General features: G+C 40.5%; 1 protein-coding gene across 1 annotated transcript in view; it reads right to left on the reverse strand.

Moving 5' to 3' along the window:
* LOC142059909 (guanylate cyclase soluble subunit beta-2-like) overlaps window positions 1-14,197 on the reverse strand; it is an 18,686-nt gene continuing 4,489 nt past the window's right edge. The window contains 10 exon segments of the mRNA XM_075099212.1: window positions 1-193; window positions 960-1,082; window positions 1,171-1,385; window positions 2,563-2,717; window positions 3,010-3,156; window positions 5,398-5,546; window positions 6,383-6,703; window positions 10,101-10,317; window positions 11,854-11,957; window positions 14,056-14,161. Of these exon segments, the coding sequence (XP_074955313.1) occupies window positions 42-193; window positions 960-1,082; window positions 1,171-1,385; window positions 2,563-2,717; window positions 3,010-3,156; window positions 5,398-5,546; window positions 6,383-6,703; window positions 10,101-10,317; window positions 11,854-11,957; window positions 14,056-14,161 (1,689 nt within the window). The 3' untranslated portion in view covers window positions 1-41.

A 14,197-nucleotide genomic window follows, 5' to 3' on the forward strand; every position in this document is an offset into this window, starting at 1 on the left:
TCATAATAAAATTGCACTGTTTAATGTAAAAAGTAAGAAACTTAGAGTAAAGTGCAAAAATTAGAGTGAACGTTTCTCATCTGTGGCTCTTCAGCAGCAGGTTTGACTCTTCCCCGGTTTAGAGGACAAGGACCACCATCTGCATGCAGGTTGCCATGGAGACTCCCATCACTTTTCGAATCATAAGTTTTGCCTGAAAGGAAACACCCCTTCAGCGTTTTTAATGACCATATAGGTTTCTGTTTGTCAGCACATCATATACTAGATTAACTACCACATCTAAGCAGGTAGGAGGGAAGGGAGCAAAATATTTTATAGTAATCAGTGACAACATTTATTCTGTATAAGATCCACAAAACGTGCAAATAGGATTACAAGACTTGTTGCATTATATTAGGCTATTATGGCATCAAATCCATTCTCTCTCTTTCAGTATCAGCTACTTCAAAAGAGAATGAAATTTGGTTGCAGAACATGAGCATGGCAATAAATCCTCCTGTCTTCTGCAGGAGCCTGGCTTGATGACTGTTAGGCTACATAGCCAGTGAGGTCTCTCTTTCTCAGACTTGAGTTGATAAGGACCTCCCTGTAACTACAAATAATGACAGCTTTTCTAGGAAAAGATGTGTACATGAACAATCGGGTCTGTCCATGTTTAGAGCTGTCTAACATTTATCCACTCTGTTTGCACTGCCAGAAGGACTCTGGGGTTTGACAGCTATGTCAGCTTCTTTCTCCTTAGTGCATAGTTAACACCTGGGATTTCTCTTAAGGTGAATTTGTTTGGCTCTGAACAGTGTTCAGAATGCTTACTTTCACCAACATGCGTATGTTGGCATATATTTCCGGCTTGAGTAAAACCATAATTATTCAGAAGAGGAATTTAACAAAGCTGCAAGACTAAGCCTTGGTTACTTCCTAGTTCTGTTTTCTCTGCTAGATGGTAACTAAATAACTACCTGTCAAATCTGTAATTTTCGCTTGGTTTCTTCTTTTGAGGATGTTTTGTGCATCTGTGGGGCCATCAATATACTTCATTGCAATGGCTGGGGTCTGGTCCTTCTCTGGCTCAGTCTGAGTAACTGAAAGAAGAACAGCAAAGGATATTTTATTGAGTTGTATTAATGTTCATTTGTTCAAGGAGGGAAAGATATGTCAAGTTGACTCTACCTGGCTGATGACAACTTGGTATTGTTTCAGTCCTGCCTTCTTGAAAGGACTGAACAGATTCATGGCCAGAATCTAAGTCTTTCATTGGCCTTCCCATAATCTCATTCTCAGTTGCAGTTCTATTTCTAATGAGGAAGTATGTGTGCATTTTCCCTTTCCCTTTTACTTCTATTTCTCCTCTTTCAGTCATCTCAAAATTCTTGTATTTTAGGCATCTAAAATATCAGAAGCAAAATGACACATGAAAATTCAAGATTAGCAAAAATGGCCCTGATGTTTTAGAAGAGCTATTGTAATCTAAGCAATCAAGTCACAACAGTCCAGGAAAAACAGTATTGATCTGTGAACAACTGAGGGTTTCTTTCAACTGTTTATTCAAGCCTGCTGTGCTTTTATAGCTTTACATGTGCAGCCTGATCAAAAATCAATGGATCACATAGTCAAATACTTCAGTATGGTGGAGCATTCTTATTGACCAGTAAATAGAAATTAAGAACTGAGGCAGCCAATCTGAGTTAGACAGAACTATCTCCAGTCATTTCATCAGAGATGGCAATCACCTTCAACAAGTATGATTTACTCCTGGTAAATCCAGACTGGCTATTCCCAATTGCCTTCTCAATATTTCCAGAAATGGCTTCCAAGAGGACTTGATTTTCACTGGGACTGACATGAGGCTGACCAGCCTATAGTTCCCCAGCCTATCCTCCTTGCCATTTTTCAATATAGGTGTAACATCTGACTTTCTTTAGTTGCTACAGCGTTGATCTTCATGACCTTCCAAAGATGATGATCAGCAGCACTCTAATGCCATCACCCAGCTCTCTCATTACCTTTGGAGGCATCCCATCTGCTCCCATACACTTCCATAGACTGAGATTTCTCAAAAGACCCCTAATCTGATCCTCTTTCAGTAGCAGTACTTCACCTACTCTTTGAACCCTGACTCTAGGTGCAGGGACCTTGAAGACCTCATCAGCAAAGACTGAGGCAAGAGAGGCCTTAAGTAACTCAGCCTTTATTCAGGGCACTGCCCCTAAATCACCTGCCACAGCAGGTTCATGTTTCCGTTTATACTATTTATACTAACATAGGAGAAGCTTACTGCCTTTGAACCTTCCTTGCCCATTTCAGTGCTAGCGGAGCTCTGGCTTTCCTGATATCATTTTTTTCCCCATATTTTGGTCTCCAGGATCGAGACTCTCAAACCTCCGCCTTCATGTACAAGTGCATCAGAATAAATAAAATTCTTTGCAAGCAGTAATTTTTCTTTATAAGCAAGCTGCATAAATCAGCGACTAAAGACATCATCTACATTGAAAGCTGCAGCTGTCAAGGCAGTGTTTTTTAGCACAGCTTTTAATGGGCAAAGTTGCCATTATAGTTACTCACTGGTAGGCACTGGAGCTTAGATGAATTTTACTCGGGATACCATGACTCTCCATCCGGGAAGCTATATTCACTGTGTCTCCAAACAAGCAATAACGAGGCATTTTTTCTCCAACAACTCCAGCCAAGACAGGACCTGTATGGATCCCAACTCTAATCTTCACAAAGACATAAAACACCCCCAAAAAATGTCACTTGTTATTTAACATCTTTCTCAATGCTATCCAGCCACCTAAAAATTCATCCTAACACAACACTGGACACCAGTAAAATATCAAATATCCACAGGGAGAGGCTCTTCATGAAAAATGTACACGTGGCCCTTGCCCAAAGTCACAGAGGAATCAGAAGCAGCTCTTTGATGTCCTACTGCAATACATTAACCAGAAGCCCAACCCAAGAAGCAGACAGACAGACACACACACACATATCTTTGCATTAAGAACTTACTTGGATAGGATTTCCAGAAACTGGGTTCTGTACTCCTTTAGCTGCTATTATCATCCCCAAGGCAAAGTTAGCAACTCGCTCAGCATGAGTGGGTACAGGCACAGGGACCCCACCCACTACCATATAGGCATCTCCAATTGTCTCCACCTTTAATTGAGAGGGACAAGCATATAAGCATGCTATATGTATCTTGCTTAGGTGTTTTGCTGTCTAGGGCACTTCTTACCTTCACCAAACTCCCCCTTTTGTCTAAAAGGTGTTTCCAGTTACTAAAAAGCTCTAGGATATGTGCATTTCCTTGAGATGGGGATCTTTCCTTAACTCCACGCTAAAAATTTCAATGCATTCTGCCCCTGCCCACTTGACTCATTTTAGATATCGGTGTTGAGAGACACTAAGGGATGCTGTGAAAGACTTTTTGCCTTCCTTTTACCTAGGGTAGACCCATATGCGAAGAGCTATCCCCAGGCACAGACTCCTGAACCAGGAGGTTATCCAACAGCTGAATGTTATTAATTAGCTGTAATTCACAATTGGTGTTAAAAGCTTATTTCTTTTTAAAAAGAGATTTCTTTTTTAAAAAAAAAGTCACAATAAATCAAGGGAGTGTCTTCACTGGTGATTATTATTAAGGGGTTCACATGAAACTAAGAAACCTCCACTCTCCAGGATGCCAAAGAATGCAAAGTGTGAACTAAGCAGTTTGGGAGCATCCTTCCATACAACCAGCTGTTTCCTCACAACATGATGCAGCCAGTGAGACAAACACTGAGGGGTTCATCCTCCTTCAGGCATACAGTCTCCTTGAATTGCATGATAAGGCACCTGAGAAATACTTTGGGGTTTGACCCTGTTAACAGTGATTTTGCTGGGAGTAGAATAGGCTTGTTTGAAACATTTAAACAGTCTCAAATATTTAAAATTCACTGTAAAAGACTTACACGGTAAGGCAATTTTCTAAACTGCCCTTATGAGACTTCATTGTTACATTTACCATCAGTAAATAAGATATCAGTTTCAATTAGATTACTTGGATTTCTTAAAAATGAACAGCGAAGGAGTGTGGGAACTTAATTTCATCTTTGGGTTTGTTCATTAACATAATAACTTAAAACATTCAACACATTAGTCTCGAAAAATGTGTTCCTGTACATGCCTTCTCTCAGATAGCCAACCCCATAGTAGTGCCAGTAATTTTCTGTAACAAATTAAAAACAACTGTAAAAAGCTGCTAATGCAAATAGATACCCTAATTATTTTTGGGCCGTGGTAGGAGATTTATTTTAACAAGATTTATTCATAACCTCAGATGTTTATAAGCTTGGGCCAAGTTTCTTTGATCATTTTCAATATTTCATTTCTTTCTCAATTCCCTGAAATAGTAATCTCGTCCTCCCTCTCCGTACCCTAGTAACCTCCTTCAATATTAATAGAAGTTATATACAGGCATCAAAAGGAGATTATTATAGTGACAGATAATTTACTTATGATGGATGATTTAGACAGAATATGATACTAATTTATCCTAAAACCTGTGGGCCATATCCTGGATGCTTCAATTATTGAATACAGTTTCCTTGCCAAGGCAGAAATGCTTCTGATTTCCCAATGCAATTTATTGTGGGATGAACTGTATGCCTTGCCTGAGCAAGGAACGAATGAGATTTGGATATCACCCTTTACTATTTCGGCCTCCCTAAATATTTAATGTACTGGGGACAGACAGATACTTAGGACTTGCTCTTCAGCTCATCAAATCTGGGTAGCTCCGGAGATGTTAATAACACTATTATTATATGTCAACCAGGGCTCTGATCCTTCCAGCACCATTTGGAGACAACACACACATTACAGAGTGGATCTAATCAATGCTCTTCGGGGACAGCAGGAGTCTATAGCATTGCCTAAGATCTCCGTGAAGCAAAACAAAGTCTGGGTATTGTTTATACTATTATTTCCCACCAAAGGAGACGCTTAATGATATAGTGACCTATTTGCAACAGGTTGGAATAAAAGAATTAGAAAAATTATTCAAATTGATCCATAAACTAGGATATTCTGTCATGTTGGGTAGGCATCTGAGAGAGGAGAGAGTGACAGAGAAATGAAACAACAGCCATTATGGTGCTAGCATTGTGCAGAGAGACTCTAGTCCATCACAGAAGTTACATTCCTGTCTGAAATTTTTAAACGTATTTAATCCTACCTCTGCCTGGTTTTCAGTTTCTTTGTGTGGCCACTACAAATATGCAATATTTTATGGTTTATCAAAAATCATGCTCGGGGGGAAGAGGATTTTCATGCATTTAAAAACAAAAACCCAAACCACCACCACCATCAAAATCTTTTTCCAGACTATTTCTAAAGCCTTTATCAATCAGTACATACCTTGTACACATCATGCACTGTGGTCAGTCTGTCAAATTGCAGGTACATTGAATTTAACATGAGAACTATCTGAATAGGCTCACATTGGGCACAAATGTTGGTAAAGGTCACAACATCACTGAATAATATGGTGCATTCCTTGAACTCTCCTGTGAGCAGAAAGACCAATAGTAAGTACCTGTAATGGCTGGACAATCATGACAGCTGTTTGAGATTTGCCTGCAAGATTTCTTTCTTGTCGTTCTTTTAGGACATATGACATCTCAGTTGCAATACTCATATATGGGTGCTGATATGAAAGAGTATATAGGAGTATATCATATATAGGAGTATATCATATATAGGAGTATATCATATATAGGAGTATATCATATATCAAATATATTTAATATAGGAGTATATCAAATATAAGAATCATGACACACCTCAAACAATCCAGACATCTGAATACATCCCTTTGTCCGCCCATGTTGAGGATATACTTAGCCTTTTACCCCTAACTTCATATAAGCGCATACTAAAGGGAATTTAAGCACATTCTTACTTGTTATCCTTAAGAAAAATGGGAATCATGATGACTCTAGGTTTATATATAGCATAGAGGAACTAGGAATATTTTCTAGGAAAACTGATTTCTTTAATCCTTTCATTTTTGAGCTATCATTTCCCTGTATACCCCTGTTAAAAACAAAATTTCTGTTTACTGTTGAAACACTGAATTTTTTTCCCGGAATTGGCAGCTGCTACCACTTTTCACCTCCTAGGGAACAATTTTGGCAAGCAGGTTTCAAAGTTTCATTTGAAAGAATAGACTAAACTTTGCTATCATTGAGACGAAGGGTCTGTGGTCCTCCTCCCACGAATATCACCAGGTAGACAATGTACTCCCTGATAGTGGCAATGGGGTTGTGCCAGCACCCCAGTCTCTCTATCATTGTCACCTGCTGCACGACTCATGCGTCACAAATGGACCCTGTTCATTCACCTGCCTCAACTCGCTTCCCCTCTTTCAGCTGGTTGGCCACATGCTGAGGAAGCATGGCATAGAGCAGAGCTTCAGTCTTTTTCTTCTCTTCCTCCAGGTGCTTCGACAGTATCCGCAGTTCTTCCTTCTTCCTCTCCAGCTGGTTAGAGAGCTCCATCTCTGCCAGTCGCTGTTGATTGAGAAGAATCAAATCCCTGGTCACATCATGAGGTGCAATGTCTGCAATATGCATCTGTCGCTCCTCCAGTTCATGCAAAGTGCGAAGCAAAGGTGAGCAGAGATAGAGCATGCACTGCAGGGACTCCATCCAGATCATCTGGCCTGTTTGAAACAAGCGTCAGTAAGAGTTTTCAGTAGCTGGGACTTTCACGTGATGTTCAGTATTACTGATGTTAATTTTAGGAGATGAGTTCTAAGGACAGTGGCTTTTTGTAGGGTCAGGGTCATCACAGGAATTATTCTGCTTCCTGGAATTAGAGGTGGACTTGTTTGAAGGAGGTACAATAGGCAAATTAAAAAAAAATTCAGGACCCAGAAAGCAGTTACTCACTTACTGCAGCTGCTAAATAGAGCCTAACCATGCTTCAGGTCCCTCCTCTTCACAAGGAACCCCACTGCTCACAACACCTCTCCTCTCCTCTCCTCTGCTACTAGTTCTTGAGCTGTTCCTGAAGCCAGTCAGTCAGCATCACGCACGGGGTGCTGAGACTCACAATGATTAAGTGAAACATTTAAAGTTTAATTTCACAGAGAGTAAAATGCGGTCCCAGTACAATCAATGGAGCTTTCCTTCCTGAAAGCTGCAGTCACTATGATCCTCTAAATATGCAAGTACAAAAATGACTGAAGGGTAGAGAGGATTTTTGGTGGGGGATTGAGGTTTTATTTTCTTCGTTGAGATTTGGTTATGGGATTGATTTTTTCAATATTTTTTTATTATCATTATTCTTTATTTGCTTCATATGTATTCTTGGTTTCTGAACAGCAATTCCTGTTTCTTTCTTTCTCACCCCATCCCCAGGGCAACTGGCTGAACAGCTTGAAAACTAACCGGATTGGAACATCAGAGATACCAAGTGAATTAACCGTGCATAAGGTGAAGTAAAATTGTCCCTGTGACTAGTAAGTTCCTTGTTTTAGTAACATCACTATTCCAAGGTCTCCCTAAACTCTTAAATTTTTCTGAATCTCAGGAATACCAGATTTGACACTCATTATGTAAAGGTGAAATAAGAGAAGGGAAAATTAGGTCATATTGCATAGTTCAGAGAAGCAAAATTGAGGTCACAGAACACTTAAACCAAATGTCATCATAGTTAATTAAACAAAGCAGAGAATCATTCCATACTTGCTCCTCCCAGTAAAAATAAAGCAAATAAATTATCTTTTTTGCTAAAATAATTTTAACTGGTAAACTCTTATGTAACATGGTGGGGGGTGAAGACAGAAATTGGAATCTGAAAATGTGTCAACAAAAAATAAAAGCACAGCTAACTAAACTATTTTTATCCACATTTGAAACACAGCCAGTAGCAAATAACTCTCCTCAAAGGCATAAATTAAGAATGAATCATGTATTCACATTTTAGGAATCAAAATGCATGGAGGCGCAGGGGAAGCCATTTCTTTCCTCCAGCTGTAGCAATGTTATCAAGACTTTGTCTCTAAGCACTTCCCTCATCCCCTGCGCCCCTTCCCGCCCCTCGCCCGGCAGATGGGAACTGGGCACTGGCAGGAGCAATGCTTGCAGTGTATTATTGCGGGAATGCTCACCCTGTATTTCATTATTGTCTGTATGTGCCAAATATGCAATCCAAAATCTGTGAACTGCCATTGCCTGTGCTGAGTGGCTGCGTTTAAAATGTTGTTCCATGTACAAAGCAGTAATTCCTCTGGCAAAGAAAATTCTTAGCAGTGCAAAGCAATTCTGTGCCAGGTGCACAGGCTGATGTGTAGAGCTATGAGAAGGGGAGACATGGACAGTTACTTTTATCCAGCCCGGTGCATCCCAGTGGCCTGCGATCAGAAGCTGGCTTTGGGGGCTGGCATTGTGTCCCTTCCACAGGTCCCAAGTGAAGCAGAAGGCCATAGCTGAGGGCTGGGGAGATTCACAGGGCAACTGGCATTGAATCCTTACCAAAGCCAAGAGTGACGATACAACTATGTTGCAGGAATCACCCCAGAGTAATGCCTTACATTATATATTTGGTTCTAATCTCTGCAAATTAAAACACACAGGGCAGCATTATAGGGGAAACTCTCATACCTTTTCTGGGAAATGGGCATGACTGGGCATCTCTCTGAGGTGCCTGTACACAAATGTGCACAGCATGGGGGAAAACCAGGAAGAACTAGAGGTCCGCGTGTGGTTTTAGGGCTACCATGTCTTTGGGATCATAGAGGCTTGGCATGATAGTTCACACACCCAGAATACTGCAAAGGATGAACACAGACTCTTTAGAAAAGACAGGCAGGCAAGGAGGGGGAGCTGCCTTTTATGTGAGAGAGCAAGGGAAATGCATGAAGCTCTGCCTAGGGATGGATGATGAGCCAGCTGAGAGCTTCTATAGAAGGATTAGAGAGGGCAGACCCTCTCTATGTGGGTAATGTTGTGATTGGCGGCTACTACAGATGCCTTGCTTGGGAAGAAAAAGTAGATGAGTGCTTCTTAAGACAAGTGGAGGAAGCTTCATGATGGACTTTAGCTGATATCTGCTGGACAGACAACACAGTAAAGCACAAGCAATGCAGGAGATTTCTGGAGTGCACTGAGGCACTGACAGAGGTGAGCTTCCATCATTGAGGGGCCACTCAATTAGTTTTGAAAGGTCATAGTGACTGGGGAAGGTTCCTGAGGGCTGGAAGAAAGGAATTATCACTCCTATTTTCAAGAATCAAAGGTTGGAGGACCTAGGAAGCCTTGGAGAATCTGTCAGATAAGGAGAAGCTAAGAGAACTCAGGTTGTTCAGCCTAGAGAAGACAAGCCTCAAGGGGAGCTCATTAATATATATAAATACCTGATAGGAGGGAGAAAAAAATACTTTTCTCAGTGGTATCCAATGAAAGGATAAGAGACCATGGGCACTAACTGAAATGCAGGAATTCCATTTAAACATAAGAAAAAAGCTTTTTACTCTAAGGGTGGTTAAACACTGAAATATGTTGCCCAGGGAGCTTGTGGAGTCTCCATCCTCAAACATATTCAAAACCCAACTAGGCGTGGTCCTGAGTAACCTGCTTTAGTTGACCACACTGTAAGGGGGAATGGACTAGACAATTTCCAGAGGTCCCTTCCAAACTCAGTTGGAGTTGAGCCAATTCTGTGACTCTGTGAAAAACTGAGGTTAAAGGTGGTTCAGAAAACAATCTAATTCTCCCTTGGCCTTGCCCCTGTTAGTCAGGATACCCACAAAGATGTGGGTTTTGCAGCATTAGAAAAACAGTGTCTTTCGAGGACATTCAAATGGGAGCACAGTTGTTCTTTCTGTCTGAAAGCCTTCAAAATCTGGTGAGGTAACAGCAGAATTTGTCTGCAAGCATCTTAAAGTACCCTAAAGTTCTCTAAAAAGAACCACCTAATCCTCTCCTCACTGCACAGAGACAAAGCCATTGATAGGACTTAGGTTAAGCCAGGAGTCCACAGAAAGGCATTAATTCAACTCTAGTATAACTCCTGATTTAATATGAACACTTATGCTATTGAAAACAGTGAAGTACCTCTCAGCTGTAGCATTGGCCGTTGTTTCCATGACTCTGGCATCATCTCTCTTCTGGTCTGGAAAACAAATTGGCTGTTGATGAATTTCTGAATGCTAGAGATGGTGAAGGGCACTTCTGGGTGAATGATACTGAAGTAGTGATCCAAGCAGATGCCCACGGTCTGAAGGCCAGGTACAATCTTTTGAATGCTCACCCCAGCTTGCTTCACTCTGAGCTTAAAAAGAAAATACAGACAATGTGTTATAATTCATATCCTGTTCGGGTTCAGGCCAAGCTATAGCTGATCACTGTTTATACACATATACACACTTAGCCGTGCTATACTACCTGGCTTACTTCTGAGCAAAGTTTCTATCTTATTAGTGTATTACCGCAAAGCTCTGAATGAGTGTCCTTCATAGTAAGGCAAAGCCCTCAGAAAGGAAAGTTACTATCAAAATGTTCTTCCTTATCAATTGTTAAAAACTAAAGATAAAATATCTGCTATTATCCTTGCTTGCATTTGTGCAGGCCTAACAAATAGCCTTACAGGTAGCTGCAAGAGCAAATTAGAGATACCAGAGCCTGTCCTGCATTCCAAAAAGAAAATAGCTGTGGCACAAAATGTCTTGGCAAATATTAATTTTCTAAGGGATGCCATGGGTTACTTTCTCTTAACCATTTCTCTGTAAAGGTTAGTCATTCTCTTTTAGGCTGATGACCTCTTAATTCCCACAAAAATGTCCACTGTGCCTTCACTGCTTGTCATCAGAGTATTGAAGCTCTGACCTAGCTACCAATAATCGGTGCAGGACTTGCCCTTTTTCCACGCTAGTAATTTTATCAAATTATACTGACTGGATGTCTTGCAAGGTTTAAAACTCTGAACTTCGGCTAATGGGGACAGTAGCACAAAGAAAACTGTGCGCTCTGGAATCTCTATCAGTGTGATGCCAAAACACGTTCCCTGAGTGGCTGTATTCAGCTTTCTTCTGTTGTCCCATTCTCACCTTCTCCTTTCTTTGCTCCTGTCTTAAGCTAATATTCTCTGTACAGAATTGGGAACAAGAGGAACTGCAGCTCAGTTGAAACCCAGGCTAGCTGGAAACCAGCCACAGAGCAGTCTCTGTGAAGGGAAAGGCAATTTCATTGCTGCAGAGTATGTATGCACAGGAGGCTCAATCCTCCCCTGGCAGATAAAGAGATTTTTGGGTCCAGTTCCTACTAGATGGGGTTGCATGCTGCCCAAGTTAGTAGGTAGCCGGGTTTTCCCACCAGAAGCGTGTAGGAGTAGACTCAGGAAGCATGTAGAGCCTCAGTTGCCAGCAAAGCCTTACAAAAGCCTTTGGCTAGGTTGGTAACTGGGAGGAGAGGGTGACTAGCTATCAGTACAAAGCCAGTTTAAAGGATGGGTCATGTCTCTGGCACATGCAAGGACAGGAAAGTGGCCAGAAACCTCAGAAAATTCTGTTCCGTGTTTGGTAACAGACAGTCTGCTGCAATAAACCTTGCTGGCATATCTGCAGCTGTTTCAGACATGGTAATCTCAATAAAATCAAGGGGGAGGGGATTTCTATCTGAAATGATTCAGATCCAGTTGTTATGAGAGACTTTTATTGCATGTCTCTGCTCAGAGTACTTCTGTAAATGCTACAAATGAGTGTGCACTGTATACAGAGCACATGCAGCGGTGAACTGTAGGACAGTTAAAACAAGAAAACTACCATATAGTCTACACAAACTAAATGCCCATACCACATGCTTGTCCTACCTCTTTGTCAAAAACCATATGAAAAGGAAGTCCATTGCAAAATGTTTTTGTGTCAATCCAGAGGCTCTTGGGATAAACAGGATCAAATCCTCTTAGGAGCTTACCTGTGGCAAGATAAATTTACACAGAATTTACAGAGAATTGGATAGGTTAGAAAAGACCTTTAAGATCATCGAGTCCAACCGTAAACCTAACACTGCCAGTTCACCACTAAACCATGTCTCTAACCACCACATCCAAATGTCTTTTAAATACCTCCAGGGATGGTGACTCAACCACTTCCCTGGGCAGCCTGTTCCAATCCCTGACATCCCTTTCAGTGCAGTAATATTTCCTAATATCCGATTTAAACCTCCCCTGGTGCAGCTTGAGGCCATTTCCTCTCATTTTATCACTAGTTACCTGTGAGAAGAGACTGACACCTCCCTCACTACAACCTCCTTTCAGGTAGTTGTAGAGAGCGATAAGGTCTCCCCTCAGCCTCCTCTTCTCCAAACTAAACAAACCCAGTTCCCTCAGCTGTTCTCAATAAGACTTGTGCTCCAGACCCTTCACCGATGTGTATCTTTTTATTGGGTTGCACCTCATAAAAGGCGTCAGTGTTACTTTTTAGCACTCAGTGAGACAGAACCCTGTATCATAATGTGTGAAGACAAAGTAAACAGTGTGGAGGTCCAGAAATGTGCATACATCTGTGCTATGTGCTCCATGGTTTAATACACAGCTGATGAGCAACTAATCGCAGTTGGCTGAGAGTTTAAAACTTAACCACAGAAAAAGCACAGAGAATTCGATGTATGAAATTATGTGGAAACAATAAGAATAGATGGACAACTGTAGATGTTTCCTCTCCATGAATTTACAGATGTCATAGCCAAATAACACAACTATATCCCACAAAAATTACACAGAAGTGGATTTAATATACTTTGCCAGCTGCTAAGGAACACTTATGAAGAAAAGCCCAGCATGATCTGGGTTTCAGTCTCCTATAGAAAGAACTCTAGTCCATGGCACAGAGACCAAATTACTGTTTGGTTTCTATTTTACTTGCCCTGAGTTTTTTTTTTTCAAAATGGTCACAAATCTACAGAGCAGGTTGTGCTTGCTAGTGAACAGGTATTTTTGTAGAATTAATAAAATGGGTAAAATAGTCAAAAATGCTCATCTGACTGAAGAACCCAAAGCCTTTGATCTTCACAGTAGAAGTCTGGATTCTCCAGTAACCCACCATAATCAAAAGGATGATTATTTCAAGTGATCTCTTTCTACCAGAAGGTGGCTATGACAGTCACTCTTGTAAATTCTGCTTGATAACAAATGATCAGGTCACTTAGGAGACTGGTGAAAAATATTACAAATCCAACTTCTAGACCTCTTATTGCTTCAGGGGAAGTCAACGTGAGTGCTTCATCTTTCAAAGTCTAGCCCTTGATAACTCTTGCATTTATTGTTAAAAATTTTTATTTTTTAGGTAGTAATGCTACTCTAAAATGTTATTTTGAATACATATCAATTTCTTACTCAATATATCTGCTCTTGTAATGCACGTGGCATTGCACCAGATGATATCATGGTCAATTTTTCACTCCGCCCAGAATCCAGACAGCTTGGCACTACTGAGCTGGATTCTCCTTCCTCTTGAAGAATCAAAAGATCCTAACTGCAAAAATCCTTCTGTTTTATAAAAATATATAAACAGAGATTATACACATCATATATATCAAGATATAAACAGAGATTGCTAGATTAGCAGTAGATTTTTGCTAGTGGAGGGTGTAATTTGGCTTTCAGAATTTACAACAGTTGATAACTTTGGAAAGGAGTAACAGCTACCAAGTTAAAAACACTCTTTTAAATTCATCATCTTAGACCAAGTGACATGAGAGGGAAGTATCAAATGTACCACACAATGACATTTTATAGAAGAATACTTTTCAGAAGAAAACCCTGTTTAAGAGACAAAGTGACAAGTCTTATTCCATGTAAGTATCTGTCATGACTAAGCATGCTTATTATCTGCAATTTTTCTTCTATTACCAATGTCTAAGCAAAAGAAAGTTAAACAGAAATATTTTAAAAAGACACAGAGGAAATATGAATGGTAACTTCAAAATGAATGGGTGGGTGGAGATAGAGGCTCACTGCCTTTCTTACTGAAGAGACTCAGAAATCACAAGCTCCCTCTGAATGATCTCTCACCTTTTCCTAATGTGATTATTCCTCTTATTGTCTTCCAGTGACTTTTCTTGACAGGGCAAACAGAGCTTCCTCTGTCTCTAATTGTATTCTTGGCTTTTTCAAGGTCCTGTTGAAATAAATCCAAAGGGAAATTCAAAGATGG

This window comes from Phalacrocorax aristotelis, chromosome 7 (genome assembly GCF_949628215.1).
Source record: "Phalacrocorax aristotelis chromosome 7, bGulAri2.1, whole genome shotgun sequence".
Lineage (NCBI taxonomy): Eukaryota > Metazoa > Chordata > Aves > Suliformes > Phalacrocoracidae > Phalacrocorax > Phalacrocorax aristotelis.